General features: G+C 41.1%; 1 protein-coding gene across 2 annotated transcripts in view; it reads right to left on the bottom strand.

Moving 5' to 3' along the window:
* Positions 1–21,606, bottom strand: part of mtor (mechanistic target of rapamycin kinase) — a 95,730-nt gene that overhangs the window by 21,169 nt on the left and 52,955 nt on the right. For both annotated transcript variants that reach the window (XM_031286197.2, XM_031286196.2), the window contains exons 30-36: positions 19,078–19,217; positions 16,025–16,125; positions 15,315–15,430; positions 12,192–12,269; positions 11,100–11,207; positions 1,251–1,376; positions 448–579 (exon numbers count right to left, since the gene is read on the bottom strand). In XM_031286197.2, coding sequence (XP_031142057.1) covers positions 448–579; positions 1,251–1,376; positions 11,100–11,207; positions 12,192–12,269; positions 15,315–15,430; positions 16,025–16,125; positions 19,078–19,217 — 801 coding nt within the window. The remainder of the gene's footprint in view (positions 1–447; positions 580–1,250; positions 1,377–11,099; positions 11,208–12,191; positions 12,270–15,314; positions 15,431–16,024; positions 16,126–19,077; positions 19,218–21,606) is intronic.

The raw sequence follows: 21,606 nt of genomic DNA on the forward strand, positions 1-21,606 counted from the left end.
GTGTTTAGTTTTTATGCTCCACATATCTGGAACAAACTCCCAGAAAACTGCAGGTCTGCTGCAACTCTCAGTTCTTTTAAATCAAGGCTGAAGACCTATCTTTTTGATGTTGCCTTTCTTTAAATAACTGTTCATTTCTTATACTGAAGTTGCACTGGTGACACTGTATGACAATCTATATAAGCATATAAAGAGAAATTCCTATTGTATCTGCTTTTATATATTTAACTGTTTTAACTGCTCTTTAATGTTTAATTTCTTATACTGCACTGTAACTTTTATTCTCATATTTTATCTGTTTTAATGTAAAGCACTTTGAATTGCCCTGTTGCTGAAATGTGCTATACAAATAAAGCTGCCTTGCCTTGCCTATATATGACTTACAGAAAAGCAACAAAAATGTACAAAATGTTATTTATAAACCATCGAGTCAACACTCGCTCTTACCTTGCGGTTACTCTTCCACATGTACTTCATATAAGCGTAGGTGACATGTGGGTGGGCTGTGGGCAGCGGGTGATCAAGTTGCTTGGAGGGGTCGACACCCAGAAGGAGCACCAGGGTCTTATGGGCCAGTGCCTGCAGGGATTAAGAGGGCAACAGAGGCAAAAGGAGCAAATTAAGGAAAGTTTACAGTTTAATAACAACCCAGAAGGTTCTTAGGAACCCCAAGACAATACAAGCATGATTAACTTCTACCTTGATAAGGTTTGATTAAGATTTTTTTTTTTTTAAAGAGTGAAAAATAAAATAGGTCAGTACATGAGTTAGTGCTAAAGATCCTGTAAAGAGAGAACAACAAGACAAAGAAAGTCAGAAAGTCTTAGTGGGGTAATTTTTTCCCCCTTGTAATCACATTTCCTATGTTTGACGTTGACAATCACATTCGTTTTTAAGTTACATCATAATTGGGGATTCTGGCATTCTGTGTGTGTGTGTGTGTGTGTGTGTGTGTGTGTGTGTGTGTGCTGAAATGCAACAAGTGTGTAGAAGGAAAAATTGGCCGATTGTCTGCCATCCCTTGCAATCAATTAGAACAGTGAGGTAAAGGATGGAAAATTGCACCACTTAAATTGTGCAGATATGCCGTCTCAGGTTTCTAACAGTGTGATTGACTTCCCTTTTCCATTTGACCATACTGATTTAATCAACTCTGATCTATTTCTCCAGGATTCTAATTAATTATGCATGATCAGGGGTCAGATCAGAGAATACTGAGGGGATTTGTACAAATATGTCAATGTACTGACCAGGCGGCCACTCTTGCCACAGAGGCTGGCATACTTCAACCAAGTCCTCATGTCCTCGTGGGGGCTGATGACAAGCGATCTGACCATCAGAATCCTTTGCCAGTCCTCTACGATACGCTGACAACCCTAGAGGAAAACACACCAAAAATCACAAGGATCAGACCGGTTAAACGCATTACCCTTTTGTTGTTCCCTTCAAAGAGAGGAACCCACTCGTTAAACTCAAGAGAATGAGCACACGTGAGAGAGTAGTACAGAAGAAATCCAAGGGAGCTACTATTACTCCTAGGGGTCCCTGTCTTAAACAAGTCCACATGTGAGTACAGGTTGATGTGCCAGAAAAACAGTATTCTGTATTCATATATTTGTAAGTACCATTAGCAGATTTTCTTTATTAAATATCCTAATATCCTAACCCTCAACCTCATCATTGTAGGACCCCCTCGAAAACGAGATGATACATCTCAAGGGGTTTATCCTAATAATAAACAAATTTGAACACGTATAACACAGTACTGAAGGGGCAGGCAGACAGTGGAGTAATCCGACTCTGATGAAAAAAAGCATGCGCTGTATAATCCTCTCTGTATGATTTGAATGTAAGCAAATCAACAGGGAGTAGACAAAATAATATTAACATTTCACGAAAAAGGACTTAATTATAATCACAAGGAAGGGTCATATTAGGTTGCATGGCAACTAGCAGAAACAAATGAGGTCTTGAAATCAGTATTGTGCTGATTTACTAGCAGAGTTTGACAGATAATACAATCCATCTTTGTGTTTGGCGCGGTAATTTACTTCCTTCAAAGTTTAAGTCCTTTTCATTAAGTGTTGATCTTATCTAAAAACCTTTTTTGCTGTATTCCTTAGATGGCAAAAGTATGTCGGGACGAGCCTTTTTGTGAGCTGTTGAAAGCTGAGGCTAGAATTAAATACTACAGTTTTTGAAGTAGGCTTAACATGATGGGATAAGGGGCTGAGTGCAGGTAGAATCTGGCAAAAACTATGTTCAGTGATTAGATGTTTAGTCTGGGTTTAACTGCAAGAGATTACTGACATCATCCTGCTGAGAAGTTATAAGGAAGTGCCAAATTATCCAGTTGAAGCAACTTGATTGAAAAGAACGGCTCTATATTATTGGGGGCGCCATGGTGGACAGGTGGTCTAAGACGTGTACCATGTAACCGCAACGTCCCTGGTTTGAATATGTCCATGCATGGATCATGCATGTCATCCCCCTTTTTTTCTCACCCATATTTCACATCTGCCGCCTGAACCACTGTATCGAATAAGGGCAAAAATACCAAAACAAACATACACAACACTGTGTGTCATTGGTATGCCAATTTCAAACCCACTGCCTTAGTCTAGGAGTATGAATATTAAGGTCAATTTTCTGCCACAGTTTACCAATGTGTGACTGTTTGACCGTTATATTGTCAAAGGGGCTAGAGAAAGGGTTAATATATTGAATAGGCCTAATAAAAGTGTGGAGTAAGTAAATTGTTTAAAGTGCCCATATTATGAAAAAATCACTTTTTCTGGGATTTGGGGTGTTATGTTGTGTCTCTGGTGCTTCCACACACATACAAACTTTGAAAAAAATCCATCCATGCTGTTTTGAGTGAGATACAGTTTCTGAATGTGTCCTGCCTTCAGTCTCTGGGTGAGCTGTTCAAAATCGGCACGGCTTGTGACGTCACAAACAAACAAAAAACGAGCAGGCTAACTGCAACCATTAGCTCGTAGCGTTAGCATGCTAACGCTAATGCTAACGCTAGCATGCTACCTCGTTCTCAATAGCAAAGCACTGCTACAACACACACAAGTTCACCATAATCTACAAAAGAACTACTTACATGTGCGCCCTCTTTTAGAAGTCTCCCAGCTAATCCTGCCTTGTAACTGACCAAAGTTATAGAAACAGCCTTTCTTTTACTGTCTATGGAGCTAGCTAGCTGACATGATCTACATCTGAGCTACTGCACATATGCGAGTGCAATCAAAGATAGTACAGAAGAAGAAGAAGAAAAGAAGTCTCACTCTGTAGCTAAAACAGAGACCAGCTGAAAAGAGGATCTGCAGCAGTGAGAGAGAGCACTGCAGTACAACAAAAATATGGTGTTTTTTGAAAATTAAACCATGTAAACCTATTCTGGTACAACCTTAAAATACAATATGAACCTGAAAATGAGCATAATATGGCTGCTTTAAAAATTTGGGTTAGGGTTACAGGGAACATTAGTAAAGCAAGAGAAGTTGGACCCGATGTCGACCCAACTTTTTCTAGGAGGAAAGTTATAAATGTCCCATGATTTACATTAGTGGAAGCTGAGACACCAAAAAAGAGCAGGGAACATAAGAAGATCAATAGTTTAGAACAGCAACCTACAGCTAAGAGTCCAAAATTCTCACAGGGTTAGAAGTGCAAGAACTTTGACACATTTACCCACAAGCAGTGGGGTGCAGTATTTCCATACACTCTTTGCCCTACCACTAATCCTTTGATGAGGGAGAGACTGGTATAAAAGAAAGAAGCGGGACAGTGACTCCCTGACAGATGTGTGAGGTCAGCCTCCAATAAATCACTAGAGAGAAAAAAACTGTCAGGCATTGCAGACCCAGCTCTGGTGCTGCTGGCCTTGTCTGTTTGCTCAAGACGACCCTTCTTGATCCTAAATACCTCCTCCAACCAACCTCCATCTGTTATGAATGGAAAAAGTCAAAACGATCAAGAGTATCTTCATTTACTACACAGGGATTTAAGTATGTGTGTAATGGTTTAATTTCAACGGTCAAGCTAATTTTATAAAATCTTTTGAAATGTCACAAAGAAATTAGTAAGTGTGAGGTGCATTTCTAACAGCTGGGTAATACGAATCGACAGGAAAATATTTTTTTGATGAAAACAAGCAGTGTTTTTTTTGTCTTAGACAAGTTCTTGGTGCTGACAAATGTCAATGTAAACCCTAATCCAAGGCTAAAAAAAACAATTAATTTCAAAATACTATAATGCACGCACCGACTAATAGTTCAACGTTAGCACAATATTCTCTCTTACATCGCCCTGAAATGTATTATTGTGTGACTAATGCTTTTACAATGTTATGGAAAAGAATTAATAATGGAATGCAAATAATGGACAGTCGCTCATGTTTGAAGATCATCCATGTGGCTGGCATAAATTCACATACACATATTCACTTTGCATCTGTTGCTAAAAAAACAGCCTTTAAGAATACTCCAAATTTGACTTTGAAAAAGGTATACTAGAGCCCTCTGGGCAGGAATATACAGTCTTTAGACAAATACAATCTTCCTGGGCTGTGGTTAAGGTAAAGGATGACACAGGTTTTGGGGATTTTCCAAAATGTCAGGACCATCTGAACAGGAGATGTGAGACAGGAATGCCCACAGGAACTGAGAGTAACTAAGCAGCGTGGATACCAAGGGATCAGGAAAGGTGTATCACAGGTCAATGGCTTATCATGGCTTATGGTTTTTCTGCCTGACTTAATTCTTCTCTCAACATGCACATACAAGGATGAGACCTTTCAAACAATCACATTTTGATACAGCTGTAAAAAGGCCAACATGGCCTAATACTGTTCAAGATGAACTTGAATACTGTTCAAGATGAACTTGAACAGCATTATCTTAGATCGGATGGCATTTGTCTCAAAATCCAAAGACTTGGCGGGTGCCACAATTTTCCCTGACCGCTTGTGGATTTGTGGTTCTTCCACACGTCCTGCTGTCTCATTTAACAGCATGTACAACATTGTAATTCACAAATAATGAAGATAATGACAGTAATCTTAATCAGTGTCAGGAAGTAGGAAGAGTTTGGATGGGATTACAGTGTGGGTTACACAAAACAAGCCACGCTTTTTCTGAATATTCCTACAAGAGTAATTTCATGCAGGCTATGGCAAGCAAGGTCACAGTTTAATAAAATATGTTCTTATTTTATTTTTAAAGGGCAACTATTATATAGCATTTTCAGGATTATACTTGCATTTTGTGTTTGTACTAGAACATGTTTACATGCTTTAATGTTAATATATGTATATACATATATATACAGTACTGTGCAAAAGTTTTAGGCAGGTGTGTAAAAATGCTGTAAACTAAGAATGCTTTAAAAAATGGAAGTGTTAATAGTTTATTTTCATCAATTAACAAAATGCAGTGAATGAACAGAAGAGAAATCTAAATCAAATCGATATTTGGTGTGACCACCCTTTGCCTTCAAGACAGCATCAATTCTTCTAGGTACACTTGCACAAAGTCTTTGAAGGATCTAGGCAGGTAGGTTATTCCAAACATCTTGGAGAACTAACCACAGATATTCTATGGATGTAGGCTTCCTCAAATCCTTCTGTCTCTTCATGTTATCCCAGACAGACTCGATGATGCTGAGATCAGGGCTCTGTGGGGGCCATGCCATTACTTCCAGGACTTCTTTTTTTTTTTTCTTTACGCTGAAGATAGTTCTTAATGACCTTGGCTGTATGTTTGGGGTCGTTGTCCTGCTGCAGAATTAATTTGGGGCCAATCATACGCCTCCCTGATTGTACTGCATGATTGATAAGTATCTGCCTGTATTTCTCAGCATTGAGGACACCATTAATCCTGACCAAATCTCCAACTCCATTTGCAGAAATGCAACCCCAAACTTGCAAGGAACCTCCACCATGCTTCACTGTTGCCTGCAGACACTCATTATTGTACCGCTCTACAGCCCTTCGGCGAACAACCTGCCTTCTGCTATAGCCAAATATTTAAAATTTTGACTCATCAGTCCTGAGCACCTGCTGCCATTTTCCTGCATCCCAGTTCCTATGTTTTCGTGCATAGTTGAGTCGCTTGGCCTTGTTTCTATGTCCGAGGTATGGCTTTTTGGCTGCAACTCTTCCATGAAGACCACGTCTGGCCAGACTTCTCCGGACAGTAGATGGGTCCCACTGGTTTCTGCCAGGTCTGAGCTGATGGCACTGCTGGACATCTTCCCGATTTTGAAGGTTAAATAAGCTCCAGAGCCTCCGCTCCATGTTTCACTAGTTGAAGCTGGAGCTACTGAAAACGGAGTATATAGCAGGACTTTGGATCATGAAAAATCACCAATAAAAGGTTTCTAAACCAAATATTACACAACCGGACATGTCCCAGCAGTAAAGTGACCAGAATTTGGGGAGAAATGACCAGCATTGGCCGAGATTACAGCTATGTCGCGTTAGCATGTAGCTACCTAATAGTTAGCAGTATGCTAACGTTGGGGAACAAAACAGCACTTTCTACCATCAAAAATCTCGGATAAAGGCTTTTGAACCAAACACTACCCAATAGGACATGTTTCAGCAGGAATGCAACCCAAATTGGGGAGAATTTAACAACATTGGCAGCCAAGATGACATTGTTTACTGCCATTACCCATGTAGCTACTTTAGAATTTAACGACACTGGCAGCCAAGGTGACATTGTTTACTGCTGTTAGCATTAGTGTTAATTTCGTCAGACGAGACAAGACTAAATATGTTCGTCAACGACCTTTTTTTTCCATGACTAAGACGAGACGATGAGACTGCACCAATGTCCAAAAACGCTGACTAAAACTAAACATGCATTATTGTTGACAAAAAAAAACGAGACTAAAATGTTTTGCATAAAATAAAAACTAAGATAAAATCTCTCTTCATTTTTGTCTACAATCGTCTCTACTTTTTCATCATGAGATAGAATATTCAGCTGTTACTAGGGTTGGGTACCAAGACCTGGTGCTAATACGGCACCGGTGCCTTAACGACCGTTATAACGGACCGAATAGCAACGCAGATTTTGGTGTCTCATTTCGGTGCCACATAAATGCCTGCGCTTCTCTCTGATGCTCCTAAAAAGATGTTAGAGGCAACCGAAACATCGCCGCATGTCACGCTAGTTAACACTACACTTGGCAGCAGGTAATGTTAGCCTACCGTTAGCTAGTAGCTGGATTAAACACAGTTAAAATGCTGACAGCTAAACGGTTTAAAAGTCTGTCTGTATTTCACTGTGTAGGATTCCAATACCAGGACGTACGACAGTCTGTAGCTGCCGTTGTCTGAAAAACAACACAGATGTTGCGTTCACTTGAAACGCGCCTCGCCAGCCTCGTGCCTCATTCAAAGTTATTGTAAAATACCCTTTTCCCATCCAGTGGTTGATTTTGTCATTTAACAGGAATTTACTGGTGAAATAAGGAAGAGGCTCAATATTTATATCCATCCATCCATCTTCGTCCGCTTACCCGGTATCGGGTCGCGGGGGGAGCAGCTCCAGCAGGGGACCCCAAACTTCCCTTTCCCGAGCCACATTAACCAGCTCTGACTGGGGGATCCCGAGGCATTCCCAGGCCAGGTTGGAGATATAATCCCTCCACCTAGTCCTGGGTCTTCCCCGAGGCCTCCTCCCAGCTCAGGGTTTCCCACAGAAAATGTGTTAGTTAAGGTGATAGGTTTGCCATCTGACTGGCATTGCTCCCATTATCCTCCGTGACACGCACTCTTCCACTTCGCCTGACAACTCGTCTCCAAAACTGCGCTGAGATAACAGAGCTAAGCCCATAGCTTCACTCACTCCAGCAGATAGTATGCGTGAAATAAAAACAGGACACGTCATTTCACTGTGTGTAACTACGCTAACTAACCATGTATTGTGAACCGCGTGTAGTGATTAAAAAAAACCAGACAACTGCTGTGTCTCAAAGACCGGGCAGCAGCTGGGACATTGCGAAACCACGCGCGAGAGGTGATGGATAGTTCTAGTCACTTCGTCATGTATTCACTTCGTTGAAACAAGAGAAGAAAGCCTCACTGATGTGAAGAACAGGACAGAGAAACATATATAAATGCCCCAGCTGCCGTACATTTGTTGACAAACTCTGACGCACACGCACCGGTGAATTGGCGATTGTTCTCACGGACACACGCGCGATATCAACTGGCTAGTTATCGTCCAGACAGCGACGGACCACATCTCTTTTTCTTTCTCTCATTTTGGCCGTGTGGCACGCGTGCCCGCTCGCGGTGTGAAGCACGTCCGCGCTATTGTCCGAGATGCACTTCACGGCCTTTTGTGCAGCGGATTTTTTTTTTGACGACGACTTAGTTAAGGCGGTAGGGTTCCCCAGCTTAGGCGGGCCATCCGAGCTGCAAAGTGCTGCGGGAAACCCTGCAGCTGGACGTGCCTGGAACACCTCCCTAGGGAGGCGCCCAAGGGGCATCCTTACCAGATGCCCGAACCACCTCAACTGGCTCCTTTTGACGCGAAGGAGCAGCAGCTCTACTCCGAGCTCCTCACGGATGACTGAGCTTCTCACCCTATCTCTAAGGAAGACGCCAGCCACCCTCCTGAGGAAATCCATTTTGGCTGCTTGTACCCTGGATCTTGTTCTTTCGGTCATGACCCAGCCTTCATGACCATAGGTGAGGGTAGGAATGAAAACTGATCGGTAGATTGAGAGCTTTGCCTTCTGGCTCAGCTCTCTTTTCGTCACAATGGTGCGATAAATTGAATGTAATACCGCACCCGCTGCGCCGATTCTCCGACCAATCTCCCGCTCCACTGTCCCCTCACTCGCGAACAAGACCCCAAGGTATTTAAACTCCTTCAATTGGAGTAAGGACTCATTCCCTACCTGGAGAAGGCACTCCATCGATATTTATATAACTTTATATATTTTTATATAACTATGTGACTGAAATGGTTATCAGAAATAATCTCAGAAATAATTTATTTAAAAAAAGACTACATTTTTTTGTAAAACTTGACTAAGCTATATTGAGTTTTCTTTTGACTAAAACTAGACTAAAATGACGAGACTTTTAGTTGACTAAAACTTGACTAACAAAAAAATAGGTGACAAAATGAACACTAGTTAGCATGTAGTTACATGGGACAATGTTAATGTTAGCTTAGAAAAAAAAACACTCCAGTCCTGCCTACCTGGAGCAGATGACCATAGCAGGCTGGCTTAAGGACCTGACACACCAACCAGACGGGCCGACCGTCGGCAGAAAAGCCAGTCGGACTGATCAGTCGGGTCCCGAGGTCCAAAAAATGCCTCAGAACACACTGAGATGACGCTGACTTGAGCGTACGCTCTGCGCGTGCGCGAAACGTAATACGTCTCCATACCAGCAGGCGGCGCTGCTCTGTATCGTTTCCATTAACAGTCTGATTATTTCCCAGAAAATGAAAACCGACAGCTGATTGGACAAAAACGCGTCACGTGGTTCTTTTTTCTCCGGAAATTCACAGCCAGACTGTCATGGCGGCTTGTTCAGAATACGATCTCATATTGTACTAAAATAGTTCACCGAAACGTGTTTCTGAAAACATTTTAAGCGAGAAATAGGCCATGCAGTTGCTGAATCTGTCTTCATTTCAGATTGACAAAGGTCAACTTAAAAGATTTTCGTCAGATTTTGAGCGGCTCATCTGCTCCCCATTTCCAGGTGAGTCCCGACTGCCCTGTCCCCGACTGAACGTGTCGGGACGGCCAAAATGAAGGCCGACGGCTCCTCGGACGGCCGACGGCACGGGACACACGGAACAGACTCGAGTCACGGACCTGGGCTGGTGTGTCTTCTCTATTAGAGTTAGTACATAGCCGAGTAGAAAAAACTGTTGAAACCGGAGTGTTCAGAATAGTTGGAAATCTGAATGTTTTAGCTCACAAGGATTTGTCTAAAATACATTCACCTCATTATTTGAAGTTAAGGCCACGTTTAACATGAAAATCCATCATTATAACATTGTAGATATGACAGAAGACACAGAAAAGCATAATATGTGACCTTTAAGTCCATTTACTGTTTGTCCCTTTAATGCTCACCTTTGGTCATAACCTTCAGTTAATGTCCAAAACGATCCGTGGCCAAAGTGAGTTTCGTGTGGTTCAAATCTGATATCACTTTATCAACAAGCAAAACTATTTTAACCATTTTTCCATTACTTTAAGCTAATCGTTTGAACTGTTAAGTCATTACTTTTGGTTACCTGTTTAAACTTCTGTACTTACTTGCCAACTAGTTTTCAGTGCACACACTCTTCCATATCTGCAAAATGTAGTATTCAGGTGTTACATTTGACTTAATGTTAATATGTGGATATATTTTAATAAAATCATGTCGTCTATTTTTTCAAATTAGTTAAGCTGCTCTTCAATCTTTCCATGTACCCCCTGACAACTGCAGAAGTACCCCCTAAGGTACATGTACCCCTGGTTGGGAATCACTGGTCTAATATAAGCAACCTGCTATGTGACTAGAAACATACACCCAGAATCAAAGGTGAACTAAAAACCAAACAAATCAAATTTTGGTCACTTCTACACTGCAGAGTGCAGTGTCAAAAAACATTTGATTTATACAACGTAGTGTAGCTCAAGTGACTTTCTTTGTCAAGAAAGGTTGTGACAGAATTTCTATAGATAAGTAGACCAATTTGAACAGATAGTAACTAGTTCTGGCTACGTAAATAACATATCTCTGACTTAGTTACTACTGACCTTCATCTGAAGTTTGTTCCACAGTAAATAACACTTACCAGAGTCCAACATGATTCTACTCTATGAATCTTCTTTAAATTTAAATTCAAATGTAGAAATAAACATACAAAACTAAAATATGTTAAATCCTCACACACTGAGGTATTAGTGTGTGTGTATGTATGGTGTCTGGCTTGTAATGTTTCCCATTAGTAACAGTAGCCTTTCCAGCATCTGCTTTACATTTCTAGTTGCACAAGAGTGTGTGTGTGTGTGTGTGTGTGTGTGTGTGTGTGTGTGTGTGTGTGTGTAGTTACCTGAAGCCTCTCCCACCACGTATCCCTAATGATGTCTCTCCTCTCTGGCACCAGCTTATACTGGATCACCTCCTCTAGCTCTGACAGCATCTGGCTAGACACCATAGCCTGGAAAACGGAAAAACACACACACACACACACACACACACACACACACACACACACACACACACACACACACACACACACACACACACACACACACACACACACACACACACACACACACACACACACACACACACACACATTTATTCTTATCCACACAATCATTATTAATGTTGCAAAAGGCCCTTCTGTGTAATATAAAAAGGATCATTAAAGCTTGTAAATTAATCAGTATCTACAATCGAATGCATTCAGCAACCCACTGGACCTTCTTGTACGGCATCTGTCAGAAAAGGTTGGTAATTTCCATATGGAGGCTTTGTTTATGGCTGCCATTTGTACAAAGATTCAGAGTCTAGATGCCTGCTGAAGTGTGTCTGCTGTTCATGGTGAACAGCTACAGTATGTGAATCAAAATCAACTAAGATCAAATGGCTATCATGAGAACATTACCTGACAACATCTGTATGAGAGGAGCACTGCTGTTTGAGTTTTCAACTTCAGATTTGAAATGTTGATGGATAATTCAACATATATAGATAATAAAATAGGAGCCTGGAGCAGTGGAAACTGTAAATATTTATACTTCTGACTTCTAAAGAAGCTCGATCTCAGACTTAATCTTTTATAGATCATCACTTTTTTTTTTTTTTTTTTTTTTTTTTTTAAAGATTATTTTTTTGGGCATTTTAGGCCCCCATTTCCACAGGACAGATGAAGACATGAAAGGGGAGAGAGAGGGGGAACGACATGCAGCAAAGGGCCGCAGGCCGGAGTCGAACCCGCGGCTGCTGCGTCGAGGAGTAAACCTCTATACATGTGCGCCTGCTCCACCAACTGAGCCAACCCGGCCACTATAGATCATCACTGTAATAAAATTGTGTTGCCGTGGCATAATCCTTCTGCACATGAATACAATGAAAAATGAGATGGTGGACTGAAGCCAGGCGTTAAATATTTTGGCTGATTCGGCGGAACACTTACCCCGTAGGCTCGACTGTAGCTCTCTCCAGCCATGGCCGTCAGCTCTGCATCCAGGAGGTCTCTTGCTTTGTCAATACACTACATGAAAAACAAAAACAAAACAAAAATTGACGGTATGATCTATTAATGAAATGAATGTCGGCCTGAATGGTGCATTTTGCAGATTTTCAACCAGCTTTTTGTCTTTGTGTTGACAAACAATGTTTATCTGCATATACTAACCACACTGCAATGACACAAAGCTGGTTGAAAAAAAGTTGCAAAGTTTCCCTTTCCCACTTAGTTGCCCAAGATACTCCAACTCTTCAGTAAAGCTAATAAAAAGCAATGGCATTTCCTCAATAACATAAGGATAGCGTGACCCCAGAATGTACCATGACTAGGGCTGTCCTCGACTAAAGAAATTCTTTCGTCGACTAACACTTATATGATTTTGTCGATTAATCGATTAGTTGATGTAATCGACAGAGCTGTGCTCTTTGAGAGGTGATTAAGACTAGAAAAGCACAATATAAATGTAGTTAATGAACCATCTGTAAAACTGAGTTTCTCCACAATTAATCCTGCAAAAGCACCACTTTAAATCTTGTGTTTACCAGAAATGTGCTCATAAGTTTCTTGGAAATGAGTAATTAAGTATGAATAAGCATAAAAAATGACTCATCAACTAAAGAAATCTTAGTCGACTAAGACCAAAACGACCGATTAGTCGACTAATCGACTAAGAGGTGGCAGCCCTAACCATGACACAATGTCACAGCATCCTAAAACCATCTTGCATCAGGAACAGCCGGGATTGGACTAAACCCAGGGAATAACGTACTTTGTACAAATGAACGAAGGCATGTTATTGCTCGCTGCTCACACCCTTTTCACTTAAGTGCAGCCAACAGTGACACATTAATGCAACTAGGACTAGAACACCTGCTTGTATAGCAAAATGGTTTGATGCACTGCTGAGTGTTTTATGAGGAGAGGGAAATGTGTGAAAGTTATGTAACCATGGCTGTGGATGTATCTTTAAAAAGACAGCCTTATTTTGTATGCACATTCAGAGAAAAGGAGAGGAATTGGCGAGCGATAAAGAAGAGTTCAAAACAGGGGCTGTTAGTCACTGTTCCTTCCATAACTGTGATGCAAATTCCCAAACGTTTCCATAATGGTCAACCAACTGTCAGAGTACTTTCATGGCCTAAAAATGTTTTTCCTACTTTCCCGTTTTTCTTTTGTTTTTTTTTATGTATTACTGTATATTACTGACTCATTTGTAAACTTCCAGTTCCCTAACTTTTCGTAACAGGACTACACTTCCCCAAATTCAGGGATACTGCAGACATTCCATCACCAGTGAGAACCCTGAGGGGTGGAAAAACAGTAACTGAGAGAAAAACCTGATCCAGAGCAGCAAAAGGGACAAACAAGGACACAAGTACTGTGGCTGAAAACGTGATGATTTCTTGGGCTTCTACAGCCAATGTTTTTGGGAACTGTTATTAGTGGGAAGGTAAAATAAGGGAGGATGAGTAAGGAAGTTCTCTGAGGCCAGGAGACACAGCTGTTTCAGACCAAATCCCCCCAATTATTATTTTTTGCGGGGAGGGAAAGGAGGAATGGCGTGCCTAAACACCTCTTCAGGCATGCACAACAAGAGGAGGGGTTTTGGGAGGGTGGTTGGGACAAGGTGACAATGAGGCTACTTCTTTACAGCCTCCACTCTGAAATACTGCGCTGGGGCCTCATTGGAAATGTGCAGTCCAGACGACTCCTGATAAATGCAGTGTCTGGCTTCTGGCTGCACAAACAAACTATGACCCAATCTTCCATTCCCTTACATAAAGGTTGCACTTATTGTATGTACTTAAATAGGGTTAAATCCAATGAGATTACTTTATTATTACAGTGTGATATGAAGGCCTCTATGTAAATGGTTAGCGCTAAATCAACTGCTAAAGGAAACTTGAGGTTTATAAAAAACCATGAGACAATTTACAAATCAAATGCACACTGGATGACTGGGTAAAACAAATCTTGGCACAGCCACAGACTGCTTTACTGGGGGGAGCATGACTGCCGTGTCTACACATCATCGCTGGAACAGACCAAACACTGAGATTTATAAAGCAAAGTAACCTGAACCCTTTCACAAAGACACATGCTGAAACTCCTGGAGCACATGTGTGGTTGTTGGGGGTATAGAGGGAGGAAAGGAACAGCCCAATGGAATCAAAAGGACTAAGTGCGAGGATTACCAACCACATCCGGAAGACTAGACTGAGCTCATGTTGACATTTAAGCTTTCACCCTCGCTCCATCTGCTTTTCATTTCTTTTCATTCATTATGAGTTGCCTCAATGATGACAATAGTCAAAAGTCTGCTTTCCCTTTTTAGCTGATGTAGAATCCTATAGGCTACACCTGGATCTAATCTCCAAATTAGAGACGGGAGGGTGGCTGTGGAGGGATGAAGGGGCACAAGGAGCAGGTCTCCCGGGCTTTGTGGTGAAAAGGGGAGTTGGAGGATGAGTCCAGAGAAATTGGAGGAGCAGGTGTTTACTGGTGTCAGTGCTGGAGCTTGTGTCCATAGGACATGCTGGCATCCAGCTTGAACAAATCCATCTCTAGGCGCCATGAGCTCATCTAACATCCCAACCTTCATCAAATGAGGAAAACACCACCCTGACCTCCACCAGACCTTGCTGACAGGCACACAGCAGAGGGAACGGGATCTGTATTTGTTTGAGGCTGAATGCTGTGATGATTTACAATTTCAAGAGTTACACAATATTTCCACACCAACGAGGTACCACATTGTAAAAGGAAGAAAAAAAAACGTGTTCATTTTATTCCTTTTAATGAAAAGCCTGAGATGATGGAGGAATTTGATACTGACTGGAATAGGCGTAAAGCAATTTTTATGTTACTTTACAGAGATCGTTTCCAATGATTTTAACTTTTCATACCCTGCTATGAAGACTAATGAAAATTCCAGAAACCATGAGACTAGGCAAATTCCCATGTGGCATGTCTTTATGAGATGTTTTCTAAAAATATAGACTTTTAATGTACGTTGAATGGGGGGAAATCTTATCCACTGGTGTGTTTGTGAGTGGTAATGTAACCCACCTGCTGGGCCAATGAGAAGAGGTCCTGATGCAGGGCTAGCACTGCTCTATAAAAAGCCCCATCATGTGTGTCTCTTGGGATCATACACGTGTACTCCTCCATGCTGTCCCAGTGCCCTGGAGGAACAACAATCACGTTACGAAAAAGCACAAAAAACTGGTTTCAGCAGGAAGCATTTAATAATGACTGAAAGGGCTAATTAACGGATGTCTTAAGACCTGACTTAGCAAGACTGAGGCAGATTGAAGTTTGGCAGCCCATCACTGCTGGTTTAAACAACACTTCACCTCAACTTGCTATGATTTAAATGATTGAAACCTCAACATTTTGCTTCCCAACTACAACAATAAAAGATGGTTTGAGTCTTCAGATAGACGGTGGTTGGGTTCGTCTAAGGGTTTACGACTGACTTAAGAAAGTCAAATCCACAGACCGCAAATCTCAGAGGATGCTTCTGCAGTGTGGTCCCTGCATTTCTCCACCACTGCACGTTACGATATGTCAATGTTATGACTGGATACCATTCCCATATGGTTATGTGAGGGGGACTTGGCAAGAGCTGTTACTGTTTTCATTGCTGCTCAGTTTAATTGCATTGTTGAGTCAGGCTGAGGATGGCCTAAATTCTCAGTGCTTTTCTCTTTTCTTAAAACCCAGCTGACTTTTCAATTGTTAGTTCATATATGATATGAAGTCTTTTTAGTGGTTACCTAAACCCCAGGCAGCAGCAGCAGCCATACGAGCCATCTTGGCCTGGGTTTCCTCGCTGACCAGCGTCCACTCCTCGCAGCACTGCTGGTGCAACTGGCCCCTGGAAAACATTAACCACAGGCTTCAGATGGTAGAAAAAGCAGATCCTGATTTGTTCAGTCCCATGTTCACAGTGATGACATCAGTGAATCAGGAACTGATTGTAGCTATCATCAGGTTCCCTAACTAATCAGGTAATCATGTGCACAGCACTTTTGTATACACTGCAGTACCAAAGGTATAGAGTCATGAGTAGCTGACATGAAAAATAACTGTCTAAAGCGATGCTATACTGTACTGGTCTAGTCTTTATCCTCAAGAGATAAAAGGTTCTTCTAAAGTCCATGTTCTAATGATAATGTATACATGTCAAGACACTAAATTTTCGTGGCCGGGTTGGCTGAGTGGGTAGAGCAGGCGCACATATACTGAGAGGTTTATGCCTCAACGCAGCGGTCCAGGGTTCGAATCTGACCTGTGACGATTTCCTGCATGTCTTCCCCCTCTCTCTCCCCTTTCTCACCTAACTGTCCCGTCAAAAATTAAAGGCGGAAAAGCCAAAAAATAATCTAAAAAAAAAAAAAAAAAAAAAAAAAAAACACAAAATTTTCTTTTCCTGCATGGAACAACAGTTGAAGAAATCCTTCACCAGAATAGCCAAGCTCTTCCAGCCAAGGATGAGGAGAAATTAGACCTGGTTTCTTTTACATCTGCCATTATTTATTTCTTAATTTGTTCTTAAAGATGAACATCTTAAATCAGTGTACCGTCCAGTAACAGTCCTGATAAAATCAAGTATCAAAGCAAACAGATGAATGTTCATGTTAGGGTCAGCTGCATCTAACCAAGACTAATCCCTCATGAACAACAATCAGTGCTGCATTGTCCAGGAGGAGATCAAACCTGTTGCATGTGTTTTACAGGCAGGAAGCTGGAGTGAGATTAGACTGAGGAAGAGAAAGAGGGAGGAAGGCACAGACAGATAAAAAGAGAGAGGAAGGTTTGGATAGGGGTCAGTGAAGTGAAGCCGTTCTCCAGCTGCCTGGCTATTGTATAACATGACAGCCACAAGTACAAAAAGCTCCGGTACGCTGGGTGTATGTGAGTTTGTCTACAGCAGACGAACAGAGAGTCCAGCGGAAGGAAGAGCTTGAGTTATAATTTGACTCAGCAGACTATTATTCACATTTTAGGAATTTCAATTGAGAAGTTGCTAAAATACATTTTAAAATAAGACATTAATTTAGCATGTCTTAATTTAACAGTCTTTTAAAGGCCCTACACTACAAACCATTGGTCCAGCCACACAGGGGTTTTTGCTTGTGCCTGATAAGACCTCTTCTCAGGACTGTGAGCGTGCACCAACTGTGTTTGATTGACATCTCCCTCACTCTCTTGTTAGTTTCCTTATACCTGAGACAAATAGACAGTTTTCACGGCACACGTTAACAATGACTCAGTTTCATTAAGTGTCCAGTAAGCCATGACCAGGACCCAGCTTACCTAATTGGAATGCAGTCATTTTTTAATCTTATCAATTCACACCTGTGTGGGTGTGCAGGGCATTTAAGTAACATTAGCATCATACTATAACAGAACAAAACTGCAACACAACTAGTGCTAAATATAGGAAATCAACATCCTGTTATTTTGGAATAAATTCTTGCCAAAATCCACTCTGTTTTCCAAAGAAAAGACTATTACAACCAAAAATGCAAATGCAATTTTTCTTTAAATAAAAGAGCACCAGTATTTATTAATTGTGTCAAAGGGGTTGTCTCAAAATAATGGACATTTTCCCAAACCCACTCCATTGAAAGAGACAATTAGTGGTCACAATTTGAAAAACACTAACATGTATTAGTACTGCATTGTATACAGTATACTGGACAGATAAAGAATACAGGGGGGTAGATAATAAAATTAAATAAAATTGGCCCTAATATTGTAGCAGTGATGACTTAGCCAATTCAAAGTCCTTTTTCATTAAGTGTTTCACCCCCTTGATTAAATAACTTCAAAACTTTGTACATTCTAGACCAAAGGTTACTTCAAAGCTGCCGAATACTCAACTAAGGTTTGAGTTCAAGTGTCAAAAACATCAACTACACATAAAACAATCACTCTGAGCAGCGGATTATCACTGAGAACACGGGTCCATTATCCCCTTGTATGTACCTTAACAGGGAACAATGTTTCTGTCTGATCTCCTTTGACTAATGACCCTGGTCAACTGCCCAGGCTTACCCAGCCACAAACAAACAAACATAAACACAAAGCCTCTCTTCAGCTGAATAATTTTCTTGTGAAACTACTGAATCATTTTGTGTGAAATGACTCAGTGTATACATCAATGGCACAAGGAGGCAGGTTACATAAGCAAATTAACATTTGCTTAACGTTATGAGCACTGTGACGATCAACATATTTGGATCCCTCAGAGAGCTTGTGATTTTCCTTTTCTCTAAAAAAAAAAAAAAAGGTCTTTGAAGGTGGGTTGGGTGTTACCAGGCTGAGCCTCAGCTGTGGTGAGGTTTCATTGGAGTGGTGGCGCCTCTTACTGCCGTTGGATGCCTGTTCATGCATTTCCCGGTAAAATTACTCCGGTCAACTAAGAGGAACTTTTCTCTCTCTTTTGGCCCAGTTATCAAAGGCCTCCATGTCAGGACTCATTAGGGAATAGGCTGCCGACGCAAATTAAAAATGAGAGATGGAATAGCTCACAGCAAGTATACTACCTCAGACAATCTCTTTATCCATTAGAGCCAAGGTTAAAAACTAAAGAAACTAATTTCTTCTTCATCACTTCAGCAAATCACACAACACATTAATACAAAAATGCCCACAGCAGTTTGTTTTTAGAAAACCAACTTGAATTGTAAATTGAATACAGGTCAGCAAACATTAACACTGATTCTCTTAAGTGTTTACACAGGAAAATAAGTAACACTTTTAAATAACCATCATTAATAATGGTAAATTAACTCCAACCCAGACTGGACAACTGACATACCATTCTCCCAGGGCCTCTAAGCAGCGCATTCTGCCCAGGATGAGCTCTGGATCTTCTTTGTTCATGTCAATCTTCTTGTCGTATGCTACCAGGGCATCCTCCCACTCATGTAGCTTCTCATACCAAGTGGCTTGGATTTCCTAGTAGTTACAAGCAGAAAGGAGACACATGAGAAACATTAAACTGGAAGCATGTCACTGTAAGATACCAAGCAATTAACCTGAACTACTTCTCTGTTTCATTACAAAGTTTGTTATCTAGAACAGTTGACAATTTAATACATTTGGGTTTTTTGTGTTAGCAAAAAGTATTGAAAGTAAAGTAAGTAAGTAAAGTTTATTTACATAGCACTTTTCACAGATAATCACAAAGTGCTTTACAATAAATTGGAATATGAAAAAAAAGACGTAAAAATACAAGGAAAACATAGGTACATAAAATCAGACAGCCATAAAAGCCCTTGTCTAACTAAAAGCCTGTTTGAATAGCCAAGTCTTCAACTGCTTTTAAAAGAATCAACAGCATTTGAACAACGTAAAGAGCGGCAGTGCATTCCACAGCCTGGGTGCCACTGCCTGAAAAGACAGATCCCCTCTGGTTTTAAAATGAGTGCAGGGGACCACTAACAACATCTGACCTGATGACCTCAGACACCGGGAAGAAGTGTGACGCTGTATCAGGTCAGACATATTAGGAGGAGCTTGTCTGTGCAAGGCTCTAAAAGTAAGGACCAACATTTTAAAATGTATTCTAAAATGAACTGGTAACCAGTGAAGTGATGCCAAAACAGGTGTGATGTGCGCTATTTTGCTTGTGTGAGTTAAAGCCTCGCAGTGGATTTCTGAACAACCTGCAGACGGAAAAGCTCTTTCTTGTTCAAACATGTAAAAAAACTGTTACAATAATCTAAACAAGACAAGATAAAAGCATGGATGATCATTTCCAATTCAACCTTCGCGTCAAAGTTCAGAGTTATGTTCCTGAGTTGAAAGTAGCAGTTTCTAATTAACTGTTTGGAGTGATGCTCCAAGGACATCGCAGAATCAAAAACAACACCTACATTCCTTAGGCTCGGTTGGAGACAAGCCTAAAGCACCAATATGCTGCTTAATCAGCGGGACGCTACTTTTAGGGTCAATAATTAGTGTTTCCGTCTTATCTGGGTTCAGCAGCAAATAGTTGTCACTTAACCCCTGCTTGATGCTAGTAAAGCAGTTTATCAAGGACAAAGGTTTGTAGAGCTCAGTAGCCTTAAAGGAGCAGTACAGCTGGATATCATCATCAGCATAAAGATGGTAATGGTAATGGTAAGATATGTCACTGAACTGGCTTATTATCTGTCCAAGAGGGAATATACAAAACGAACAGAATCGCTCCCAGAACAAAACCCTGAGGTACCCCACATGACAACCCTGTAGTGTCCGACATGATCTGGTTTACAAAAACACTGAAGTTCTGCCAGAAAGGTAAGAAGTAAACCATTTTAAAGTGCCCATATTATGAAAAAATCACTTTTTCTGGGATTTGGGGTGTTCTTTTGTGTCTCTGGTGCTTCCACACACATACAAACTTTGAAAAAAATCCATCCATGCTGTTTAGAGTGAGATACGGTTTCTGAATGTGTCCTGCCTTCAGTCTCTGGGTGAGCTGGTCAAAATCGGCACGGCTTGTGACGTCACAAGCCGAAACGAGCAGGCTAACCGCAACCATTAGCTCGTAGCGTTAGCATGCTAACGCTAATGCTAACGCTAGCATGCTACCTCGTTCTCAATAGCAAAGCACTGCTACAACACACACAAGTTCACGATAATCTACAAAAGAACTACTTCCATGTGCGCCCTCATTTAGAAGTCTCCCAGCTAATCCTGCCTTGTAACTGACCGAAGTTGTAGAAACAGCCTTTCTTTTACTGTCTATGGAGCTAGCTAGCTGACATGATCTACATCTGAGCTACTGCACATATGCGAGTGTTTGAAAATTAAACCATGTAAACCTATTCTGGTACAACCTTAAAATACAATATGAACCTGAAAATGAGCATAATATGGCTGCTTTAAACTGATCCAGACATTCCAACCAGATCGTGAAGTCTACTGATCATAATAGTATGCTCAATGGAGTCAAAGGCAGATGAAAGGGCTAATAGGACCAAAACTGTGTGTTCCCCAGAGTCAGCTGACATCATAATGTCACTAGAGACTTTAAGTAATGTTGTTTCCGTGAAATGCTTTTTGTGGAAACCTGACTGAAATTTGTCAAAAATGTCATGGTTCTGTCTGGTTGATATTAGCTGGGAGAAGTATTGAGATCTAGCCTTTCTCAGCATTTCATTTAAAGAAGACCTTAGCTCCCTAAGGTGAAGTCTATCGAGTTTAGTCTACTTCCATAGACGCTCAATCCGTCAACAATTTCTCCTAAACTGCTGTATTGATTCATTTATCCAGGGACGAGACTTTTTTATGAGTGGGAAGGCTTGATTTCACAGGTGCATTTCATCTAAAATTGCCAAACACTGACTATTAAAAGACT

Source organism: Sander lucioperca, chromosome 12 (genome assembly GCF_008315115.2).
Source record: "Sander lucioperca isolate FBNREF2018 chromosome 12, SLUC_FBN_1.2, whole genome shotgun sequence".
In the NCBI taxonomy this organism is placed as follows: domain Eukaryota; kingdom Metazoa; phylum Chordata; class Actinopteri; order Perciformes; family Percidae; genus Sander; species Sander lucioperca.